This window comes from Magnolia sinica, unplaced genomic scaffold, assembly GCF_029962835.1.
Source record: "Magnolia sinica isolate HGM2019 unplaced genomic scaffold, MsV1 ctg169, whole genome shotgun sequence".
NCBI classification, from domain to species: Eukaryota; Viridiplantae; Streptophyta; class Magnoliopsida; order Magnoliales; family Magnoliaceae; genus Magnolia; species Magnolia sinica.
In genome coordinates this window covers 41,667-54,067 of record NW_026682772.1, presented here as the reverse complement: position 1 = coordinate 54,067, position 12,401 = coordinate 41,667, and the positions used below count along the sequence as shown (strand labels likewise).

Genomic DNA, 12,401 nt, shown 5'->3' with positions numbered 1-12,401 from the left:
AATCATGTCATAACCATGGTGGATTAAGTGGCATAACACCTACATCAAAGTGGGTCATACCACACACAAGTTGAGAGGGTTACCCTCCCTTAAATATTCATAATTATTTGTTGGGCCCACAGAGGTGTGGTTCATAAATCCAACCCATCCCTTATGTGTGTCCCACTTGGTTGAGTGGTCAGACCAAGTTTCAGATACATCCAAATTTCAGGTGGACCTAACAGGTGATTTACATACTCGAGCTTCGAGTTGTACAGAAAGTTAAGGAGATCAAAGTTAAATGGGTGCAGAGAGATGTATTTATTGCATATACACAATTCATCTATTTTTATTTTTTTATTATTTTTATTTCTTCTTCTTTTTTTTTTGAGATCATTTTATAGCACCATCCAAAAATGAATCATATCCGAAGATTATCTGGACCTCACCACAAACAGTAGTGGAGATAATGATTTCACCGTTAAACAATTTACAGGGCCCACCTTATTTTTTATTTTTCCATCCAATTTTTTCATAAGGTCACAAGACCTGAATTAAGGGGAAAAATAAATTTCATACTGCTCCAAAATTTCTGACCCAAAAAGGGTTCCAATGGTTTACGTTCAACCCCTGCCACTTTTGTAGTGTGGCCCACTTGATAGTTAGATCTATCTTATTTTTTTTTTTCTTCTCAAGCCTTAAGACAAACTTGCCAAATGGATGGACGGTTTGGATATAACACATACCTCATGATCAGATTGATCCAAATCTTTTGTTTTTTTTTTTGTAATTATTATTTATTAAATATATATATATATATATATATATATATATATATATATATATATATATTTTATGGTGTGGGCCACCTGAATTCCATGTACGGCTGATTTTTTGGATATCCCATTTTTAAATGGGACCCATCAAATGCAGGGTGCTGATGTTCGACATACATCAAGGTGGGGCCTATAGTGGGGCCCACCTCCTTCCAGCGTCAGTGGAGACGCTGGCAGCAACAGCGTCACCGCCTGTTGTGTTTTATTTTTTTATTTTTTTTCATATATGGGGCCCACAACAGGACGATCCAGTCCATCTATTGTGTGTGTCCCACTTGATGGAGGGGACAGTCCAAGTTTCAGATGCATCCAAATTTCAGGTGGGGCCCAGCAAGTGCTTTTATATGTTTTAGCCATGTCTGCACATTATTTTAGACGGTGTGGGCCACCTAAGTTCTTTTTACGGTTGATTTTTGGCGTGACCCCTTTTTAAGAGGGCACCCATCAAATTCACGGTGCTGATGTTCGACATACATCAAGGTAGGGCCTGTGGTGGGGATCACTTCTTCCAGCGTCAACTGAGACGCTGCTGCTACAGCGATGCTCGCAGCAACAGCGTCATTGCTGTTTGCAACTTTTTTTTTTGTTTTTCATATTTGGGGCCCATAATAGGACGATCTAGTCCGTCTATTGCGTGTGTCCCACTAAGTTAAGGGGTCATTCCAAGTTTCAAATACATCAAAATTTCAGGTAGGCCCCCCAGAAAGTACTTTTATATGTTTTAGCATGTTTTCACATGAGTTTTGATGGTGTGGCCTACCAGAGAAATGTATTGGCTTCATTTTTTGGCTCAACGCCTAAAATGATCTGAAAAATTGAATGGACGGCGTGGATTTAATACATACATCATGGGTGGGGCCCGTTGGGGACCCACAGCCCCTGCCCCTTTAAATCAAATTACTGGGACGCTGCTACCAGCAAGCAGCGTCTCTCTCTCTTCTTTTTTTTTTTTTTTTATACGTGTAGGTGTGTGTGAGTTTGGCCAGCCCAATGGGCCAATGGTTGGATGACTTGGATGCCATACAAACATTTTGGTGGGTCCTACTATCAATGGGTCCCACATGAACTCTATAATAAATTGATTTTTATATGTTTTCTCCTATGCATCCACACCATTAATAGCATCATCATCATTATTGCAATTATCTTCACCATCAATCATATTATCTTCACCATCCACACCATTAATCACATCATCATTAACATCATTTCCACCATACATAAACACAACAAAAATAAAATAAGAATGAGTAGGGTGGGTGTACTCACCTTGATGAATTAGATGGATGGTTGAGATGTAGGGAAGAGATGAAATTGATGGTTGAGATGGATGAAAGGTATAGGATTGATGGAGTTGATGGCCCACCAAGATCGCTCCTCTCTCTCTCTCTCATGGAAAAATGGTGAAATGCTAAGGGATGGAGGGGTATTTATAAAGAAATGGATAAAATTTTTGTTAAGTTAAGCTAATGTGATTAATATTAGCTTAGGCTAGGATTATGGTACTTAATTCATGCTTTGTAAATAATGGTGGATTAAAAAAGCATGGGATGGCATGGTGTGGTGATGTCATGCATAGTGCATGGCATGGAAAAAGGTTGACTTTTATGCACATGAGAGAGAAGAGGTATGGGTATGTGACATCACACACATGGGTAGAGATTCTCTCACCCATGTGTGGCATGTATATGTGTGCTTGACATGTGTTGTGCACATGTGTTGAATGAAGTACATGGTGCCATGCGCACATGATACACTTATTATTCTTCACGGCGTATCTCACTAACGGAGTATCATACCGACGCACGGGTGGTACCTCCACGATCGCGGCGATGGGGCGGTCGATATGAGATAGGTTTCAAGGTCTTGGGGTTCCGGTCAGTTAGGTGTGTACTATGAATGATCAATCCATGTCTAGCTAAGGGCTTCAATCATCATAAGCATGGAAAATAGTACCGAATGGACCAGGTGTTACGCCGAATCTAATTCTGCATAACCAACCAACTTTATTCCTGTCTTTCCAAAAGTAAAGACGTAGTCTTCTTACCATCTCACCGTTACTCAATATTACTTGCCGGGGTACTTGCTCACAACACTGATAGCCTGTGAAATAACTGATCTAATCCAGACCATGGCATACACTGCCAACCGCATTCGAATAAGGCTCATGAGATATCCTGCTTTTCCTTATCTGTTTTGGGACATATCCTGAGGAAAACTTAAGGAGAGACGCGTAGGGAACGCTCTCCAGCTTTACCTGGCCCATCACATCCTTGATCAATACCTACACATAAAGTATTCCTCCTATGATTATCAAAGCCTACTCCTCTTTCAGTCTCAATGCCGAGAACCATCTTTGCGGCCCCCCGATCCTTCATCCTAAATGTCTCAGTTAACCGAGTCTTTAGTACATTGATTTCAGATATGTCATGATTGGCGATCTACATGTCATCAACATACAATACTTAACCCACCATTAAAGAATCAAACCATTGCCTAGGCGACAGGTCGTAGCACGACCTCCTGCAAACTTTTTTCTCAACCCCTTTAACTTCGAACCGTTCTGGTTGCTTCATGTAGATCTACTCTTCACTTTCCCTTGCAGAAGTGCAAACTCCACATCCATCCTTCCGGCTCAAGATCACATTGGCCAAAAAATGCCAATCACGGATCTAATAGACACCTGCTATACCATCGGCGCAAATATCTCTGAGAAGTTGATCCTTTCTCTCTGAGCATAACCCTTCACTACCAATCTCACCCTGTATCTATGTTGTATCCTCCTAAAGATCCACCTGCATCTAGCCGCTCTCCGGCCCACTGGAAGCTCCACCCGCTCCCATATGTCGGTTTGGTACAACGAATCCATCACATCACCCATAATCACCTTTCACTTCTCAGCACTAGACTCACCTAGAGCCATCTGAATAGAAGATGAATCTCCTGCGATATTGGAGTCGTCCATGTACCATGCCAATATCCTACGATCATACCGTGTGATTCTTCTCACAAGTGGCTGTTGCACCTACTCTGTATCCCTGTCCGCGCATCTTAGCCTTCCTGCCCTGCCCGCTCATGTGGCCATGCCCAACATGCCACATACGTGTAGAGGTGAAATCCGTTCACTACCAAAAAATCGAGCAAAGGCTATGGAGAGTGGAAGCTTTTAGCTACGGATTTAATCCGTAGTAATATAGCTACGGATTTAAGCCATAGCTATAGCCTAAGTTTTCTGTCGCTAAAGCTACTCCCCACCTAAAATATATTAAATATATATTAAATATAAATGGTGCTCTAGGGGATCCATGAGGTCCACTTGAATATATGAGTTTGATCTAAGCCGTCCAAAAATTCTGATATATAATTTTAGTGTATGAGCCCAAAAATTATGTAGTTTAAATCTCTAAGTGGACCACACCATAAGAAATAATAGAAATTAAATTTATACTGTTAATATATTGTGTGGTCTCCTTATAGATTCGATCTAACTCATTTTTTTATCAACACTTATAATAATAATTTAAAATTAATGGACGGAGTGGATATATGAAATACATCACAGTGGGCCCCACGGTCCTAAAAACATAAAACGTCCAGGAGCCGTCCGTCACGCGCCCCTCCGAAACCTCAAAATCCCTTCAAAACCCAAAACGCCCGTCCGCCATTTTCTCCCGCTCGCCCGACGAACCCATCTCTCTATCTCTCTCTCGCACTCAATCTCTCTCTCTTTCCTTTGCCCTCTCTCGATCTCCCGATCTCCCTCACCCTCTCTCCCTGTCTCAAGGCCGCATTCTCCTGTCTGTTTTCAAAAACCCATTTTGCTGTAAGAAGGAGAAGAAGAAGGAGAAGGAGAAGAAGACGGAGCACGGTTAGTTTCTTTCTTTCTCCCTCTTTATCTCTTTCTCAAAACTTTCAATCCTTCAATCCGCATTCCCCTCTCCCTGTTTCTGAAATCTAAGGGCCCAATTGGCCGGTCGGATTGGAAGGGATTGGATGTTGTTGGAAGGGATTGGAAGTTAAATCCTGGGATTGGCCGGGCGTGCCAAACAGAGTCAACCACCCATATTGGCCATTTTGGGCATTTCAGATACATGCCAACCTCGCATGGAACGCCCACCATTAGGGCCTGTTTGGCCAGGCAGATTGGATGGAATTGGATGGTATTAGAGTGGATTGCACAGATTTCTAGGTAATGATAGTTGCGTCAGTGGATTGGTGCAAGATCTATGGGATTGCTATATCCTGGGATTGCTATTTCCGGTCTATTTGGGATGCCCGGCCAATACCGGGATTAAACCTTCAAATCCCTTTTAATCCCTTGAACCAAACATGTCCCAAGCAATTTTGAAGGGATTAGGGGTGGATTGGATGGGATTTAAAGGTAATGATGGTGATGTCAGTGGATTGTCTTAAGATCCTGAAAGGAATTCCAGATTATTATTTTTTTTGGGGTTTGTCAGATTGTGACATCAATTTGAATTTCTATGTTTTTTTTTCAATGTCTTTTATGTTACTGGCATAGGCATTCATATACATTGAAAAATATGATTGAAGTGCTAGACTAGCATGTGCATTTACACCATTTTTTAAATGTTGGTGACTCATCCACCACACGTGTCATAAAACATGTTAATCCACTGCATTGCATTCATCAGGAATCAAGCTTGGGGGTAGCTACTGAGATGCATCTGACTTTATTGCACACTACTGCAATGATTGGTCATAGTGTTTGCAAACATCAACTAACTTTCATTCAGCACATATATATATATATATATATATATATATATATATATATATATATATATATATATATATAAAATCTTGAAGGGAATTTCAGAAAATTTGTTGGTTTGTCAGTTTGCGAGATCAATTTGAATGTCTTTTAATTTGGTATAATGTCTGTTATGTTACTAGAACGAGCATTCATATACATTCAGAAATGTGATTGAAGGGCTAGACTAAGTCACTAAGATGTGCATTTCCACCATTTCTTAAATGGTGGTGTTTCATCCACCAAACATGTGCCATAACACATGTTAATTCACCTCACTGCATTTTTCAGGTATCAAGTAGTGGCATGAAGCTACTAAGATGTGCATTGCCATAACACATGTTAATTCCATAACCTTTGCTCGATTTTTTGGTAGTGTAAATTTTCATGAAGTTCTCAAGACCATTCCTTAAGAACAATATTGCATTGTGATATATGTGGCTTTATTATCAGCTTATGATTCGGAATATTTCAGGTGCCCGGATTGTAATGTGAGGTATTTTTTTTTTGGCAGCCATTGGATTTAGGCCTCACAAACTGTAAATAAATATAGAATTTTGGCTCTCAAGTTTACAGTCCCTGTATACGGTGTTTTTATGTGAGATGGAAATGAGAAATGGGTCCTAGGAGTTCCATGAAATTTGCAAAGTGTTTGAATCAAATTAACTGTGGGTACAAAACAAAAACTTTGGCTGCAACTATACTTTCTAGCTCATTTAACAGGTTTAGGGCCCGTTGGATGTCCCATGTAACCATTTTGGGATTGAAGGATATCTAAAAAAGTAATGGCCGAAGATTTGTTTCCCCACTTCTATCAGTTTGGAGCAAAGAACTATTGAAAATGTTGCTTATTTAGATTCAGAATTTGGCAAATTCTTGTATGACAGATGAGCATCTGTTCTGCCTCAGATAGTCAGTTTGGAAGATGACCAAATGTGCCCTTAATTTCTTAAGTTTAGGATATGATAGTATGAGAACTCATGTACTTTCCTCAGCATTTGGCCGATATTATTGGAGGAAATTCTCGATATCTGCTGCGCACTGCAGTTCCTGGCTGATTGATGTATTTACTACTGTTCATGTTGCATTGCCATCTTTCATTTTTGTGCTTCTTTTCCTTTTTAATAAATTGTGGAGTATCCATAAACAAGGAACTTTCACACTGTCATCCATACTTTAGTTACTTGGTTTGTTGTCTGCATGGAAGTTTTTTTTTTTTTTTAACTGTTTAATTTCTAGCAAGAGGTACTTGACTTTCAGGTCCATGTATATAAACCTCTTTGTATTCCTACTCCTTTTTAATACTAATAAATGTGGTTGGTGTCATGTATTTGTATTTTTATTTTGACTATTGTTAGAAAATGCTTAATAAATGTTTGATCATTTTCTGCATTTTCAAGTTTAATTTCTGCTTGAATTTCTTGGTTATGAGAATCCCATCTTGCAGGCTTTATGGTCTTGATGTACATCTTTGAGACATATCTGGATATACGGCAACATGCATCTCTAAAGCTGCCAATTCTTCCTAAACCTTTGGTTGGAGTGGTCAGTCAAGAAAAAGTTGAGAATTCTCAAGCATTTAGTCTTGATAAAAGGTCTGTTTTTATCCATTGAGGATCATTCTGCATCCCATGTGTATGCGCTTGTGATTCAAAAATCTGCTTTAAACATGTTGTCGATCCATTTCAGCGGTTGAATTAGTTTACAGCTTCATCGGTCTTCTTATTACATGAAATTAAATTGGTTATATAGATTGGAATCTCTGGCTGGCTGAGACTAACTTCTTTGAGGTTTATATATTTTAGCAACTTCCACTTTATTCATGGGGCTGTAACCATACTAATGGATACCACAATTTTGTTCTTTGGTGTGCTGCCATGGTTTTGGAAGGTGAGTCAAGAGAATTGTGTCACTGTTATTCTTTTGGCAGAAATTCATTTGCTGTGCTTTTTGGGCTGCAGAGATCTGGAGACTTTCTGGTACACATGGGCCTTAATTCAGAGAATGAAATACTTCACACCCTTGCATTCTTAGGAGGTGTTATGATTTGGTCACAGGTGTGATATAAAATCTTCCAATGGTTCTCAAATATTTAAATTGCACTTCATTTTCAAAAAATTGACTACAGTTTTCATGTCTCGTAGTACCCTTTTTCTTGTATTTGGTGTGGAAACTTGAATTTCATTCACGTAACCATCATGTGATGAGATATCTCATTTTTTTTTTCCTCACTGAGTTTGTGAAGTTGAGAAATCTTCTCTTGTAATTTTTTTCCTTTTTCTAATGTGGATATATAAAACAGTACATGGATATCCATATCCAACTTCACTAGTTAAATAGATTGATTGTATGTCCAACACAATACATATTGTTATTTATTGTCATTAATATATGCGGGATTGCATGTACATGCTAAAGTCAGCAAGGAAGTTCATGCAAGGTCGAAGTCGTTTAGCAGGTGGCCCATTGCCCCAGCTTGTATGTGTCTTGGCCAAAAAATTAGGATAGTTATGATGTTGCCTATATTGTGTAGTGCAGTGTGTGTGTGTGTGTGTGTGTGTGTGTGTGTGTGTATTGACCACTAAAAATATTTATTCGACTTGCATCCAAGCAGTTAATTAAGAGGGGAGAAGAACTAGTCAACTATTGAATTAAAAAGATCCTCCATTCCTTGAACTGCCAATCTTCAAAGAGTATTCATCATCATCATAATAGCCTGGTCCCAACTATTTGGTCTGGCTTTATGAATCCTGTTATGCCAATCATTTGAAATTGGAATTCCCATGGTTGCTTGGAAACCGTATGAAAACTGGCATCCATCTAACTTCAGCTTTCTTTTATCTGGGCGGGGGTCCAGAAAATTAGATACATGCCTATAAATAAGCGAGCCCATTCTTTCTGGTCGCTTGGCAAGGGCATGACTACTGGCTGTCTGCCTGAAATTAGACCTCTTTTATCTGGTCTGGGAACAGTGAAAATAGATACATGTGCAGAAATATGCAATTTTTTTTGAAGGGTAATAAATATGCAATTCTTCTGGAGAATTTGGAGATTCTCATGATTAGGGGAGATCCATATTTCTTGAGAAGCATCAGTTTCTAATGAGCAGACGACCTTTTGATCACACTATTAATAGATGCCTTTGTCCTTGAAGGATAAAATTATGTGCCATTAACAGATGTATTTATGCTAAAAGGATAAAATTATGCTTACAAGGAATCTTTTATGCGATGACTTACCTGATGAGTGGATTTTTAACTCAATGGCCAAATGTATGGCTGTGGTGCTAAATAGTCCCATATGTTTAAATAGTGGCCAAAGGGACTGTTGCATTAACAATTTTCCACGAGAAAACAGAGATTTTCAACTAGAATAGAAGACAACAACACATCCTAAACTGTTAAAGAAGTTCTTCATGTCACACATGAAAATTTTGGTGCTTGATATAGGGAAAAGATATAATCAGTCCATTTATTTGCAAAATGATTTGTTATGGGCACAATCACTAAGAAGCTGGTAGATAGTTATATTTGTTGCTTTTCTCAATGATGTCCATTAAAATGCTGCAGGTTTCTCATCTGTTCACTGAATGGTGTCAGATTTGTGAACTTCCTGGTATGAATGATGCATCTTATGCCCATTATATTTCACAATTGCAGCAAAGTGGGCTACTTAAAGGTTTTCTTTGTTATGTGGTCATGACTTGTTTGTTTCTTCTCTCACTACGATTAAACTGGTTATATCTGATATTGTTGAGCTTGACTTCTTTCAAGGAGTGTTAATTCAGACCCACTTAGGTAGACTATTGCAAAAGCACGTCATAGAGGAAAGTTTAGACCAAATATATTGAGTTTAAGAGAACCATTGAGAAAATTAACATCTTCCCTTGATGCTAGTGGATATTAACAACAGTAAAATGCCACTTTCAACTACCCATGTGACATTACTGTTCAAATTCGGCCTACTTTACATTTAAAAAGAAAGTAAGATTAGACATACCCATCTTCTAAACTAGAAACTTTTCCTCAGTTCCTGAGATTTAAGGCTCTCTTGAATATAAATTGTTGTTGATGGGTTCTTTCTTGCTATCAGTTTTGTTGGTCTGTAAGGAAAACCTTGGAAGCATACAATGGAAGGTAAGGAAAACCCTCGAGTCCCTTCTTTGAATCATGAAAAGGTATTTGTGCTCTTTTCATTGAGTGGGTAGTTAATTACTCAAGCATGACGGTTATGCGTATTCTTTTAGGTGGATGTTGCATGTGGGAAGATTGGAGCTGCATATTTCAGATTCAAGCATCTGGTACGTCTCTTGTCAAGAATGCACATGTGTAGTTCATTAAACAGTACATTATGTGATATTGTGTGCATGATATGTATGTTGTAATTTCCCTCATGTATTTTGCTTAAAATCCATGTTTATGCATGATTCTCATGCATTGACATGGATTTGAGCTAAAAAAGATCGAAATGGAAAATTTGAGAAAACAGGGGAGATTTTCTTTTATAAAGTAAGTATTTGGGACCAAGTGGTTACGTATTTGCTCCATTAAATTTGCTCAAAATTAATGGAGCAGACCCGGATGTGCGTCGGAGCTATCCGGATGAGCGGGGGTCCCTGGAAGGTGGGAACCGCTGTTATGACCATGATGAAGCTGTCCATTTCCTATGGACAGCATTGGAGGGGCCTGGCCATTTGGACAGGCCGTGTTTATGTATTTGATCGAAATTAATGGAGTAGACCCGGATGTGCGTCGGAGCTATTCGGAAGAGCAGGGTTCCCTGGAAAGAGGGAACCGCTATTATGACCATGATGAAGCTATCCATTTTTTATGGACAGCATTGGAAGGGCCTGGCATTTGTGTCGGATGGCCGTGTTTATATCTATGTTTGCTTTGCAGGGACCATACCCTTAACCTAAACCAAAACCTATGACCTAAAACCTTAACCTATAACCTAAACCTCAACCTTAACCTAAACCTAAACCTTAACCTAAACATATAACCTTAACCTAAAACCTAAAACCTAAACCTAAACCTTAACCTATTCTCAATTCCCTAAACCTATATCTTATAACCTAAACGTAAACTTAAACCTTAACCTATACCTATAACCTTAACCTAACCCAAAACCTATGAATTAAAACCTTAACCTATAACCTAAACCTCAACATTAACTTAAACCTAAACCTCAACCTAAACATATAACCTTAACCTAAAACCTAAAACCTAAACCTAAACCTAAACCTATAACCTAAATGTATTCTCAAATCTCTAAACTTAAACCTACACCTAATCCTAATCTTAACTCCCTAACCTAAACCTATACCTAAACTTGAAAACCCAAACATAAACCCGATCCCGAACCCAAACCCGATATCCTAAACCTAAACCTTAACCTATTCTCAATTCCCTAAACCTATATCTTATAATCTAAACTTAATCAAATCCCAAAACCTAAACCTTAACTTATACCTATAACCTATAACCTAAACCAAAACCCATGACCTAAAACCTTAACCTATAACCTAAACCTCAACCTTAACTTAAACCTAAACCTTAACCTAAACATATAACCTTAACCTAGAACCTAAAACCTAAACCTAAACCTATAACCTAAATGTATTCTCAATTCTCTAAACTTAAACCTACACCTAATCCTAATCTTAACTCCCTAACCTAAACCTATACCTAAACTTGAAAACCCAAACATAAACCCGATCCCGAACCCAAACCCAATATCCTAAACCTAAACCTTAACCTATACTCAATTCCCTAAAACTATATCTTATAACCTAAACTTAATCAAATCCCAAAACCTAAACCTTAACTTATACCTATAACCTATAACCTAAACCAAAACCCATGACCTAAAACCTTAACCTATAACCTAAACCTCAACCTTAACTTAAACCTAAACCTATAACCTAAACTCAATTACCTAAACCTAAACCTAGACCTAATCCTAAACCTATAGCCTAAACTCAAATCCCTAAACCTTAACCTATAACCTAACCTAAACCTATACTTATAACCTAAAACTATTCCCAAATCCCAAAACCTATTACCTAAACTTATTCTCAAATCCCAAAACCTATTACCTAAACCCATTCTCAAATCCAAAACCTATAACCTAAACCTAAACCCATTATTAAATCCCAAAACCTATAACCTAAACCAAAACCTAAACCTAAACCTAAACCCAAAACCTAAACCTAAACTTAAACCTATAACCTAAACTCAATTCCCTAAACCTAAACCTACACCTAATCCTAAACCTATAGCCTAAACTCAAATCCCTAAACCTTAACCTATAACCTAACGTAAACCAATACTTATAACCTAAAACTATTCCCAAATCCCAAAACCTATTACCTAAACCCATTCTCAAATCCAAAACCTATAACCTAAACCTGAACCCATTATCAAATCCCAAAACCTATAACCTAAACCAAAACCAAAACCTATAACCTAAACTCGAACCCATTCTCAAATCCTCAAAACCCAAACCGACACCTAAACCTAACCCTAAACCTAAACCTATAACCTAAACTCAATTCCCTAAACCTCAACCTAGACCTAAACCTAAACTTATATCCTAAACTCAAATCCCTAAACCTTAACCTATAACCTAACCTAAACCTATACTTATAACCTAAAACTATACCCAAATCCCAAAACCTATTGCCTAAACCTAAACCTAAACCTAAACCAATAACCTAAACTCAATTCCCTAAACCTAAACCTACACCTAATCCTAAACCTATAACCTAACCTCAACCTAGACCTAAACCTAAACCTATAGCCTAAACTCAA

At 38.2% G+C, this 12,401-nt stretch overlaps 1 protein-coding gene across 1 annotated transcript; it reads left to right on the top strand.

Moving 5' to 3' along the window:
* The first annotated feature begins 7,040 nt into the window (after positions 1 to 7,040).
* On the top strand, positions 7,041 to 8,101 carry LOC131236069 (CAAX prenyl protease 1 homolog). Its single transcript, XM_058233158.1, has 3 exons — positions 7,041 to 7,184; positions 7,395 to 7,479; positions 7,551 to 8,101. The coding sequence occupies exons 1-3, from the start codon at positions 7,042 to 7,044 to the stop codon at positions 7,650 to 7,652; spliced, it is 330 nt and encodes a 109-aa protein (XP_058089141.1). The 5' UTR covers position 7,041; the 3' UTR covers positions 7,653 to 8,101.
* The last annotated feature ends 4,300 nt before the right edge of the window (positions 8,102 to 12,401 follow it).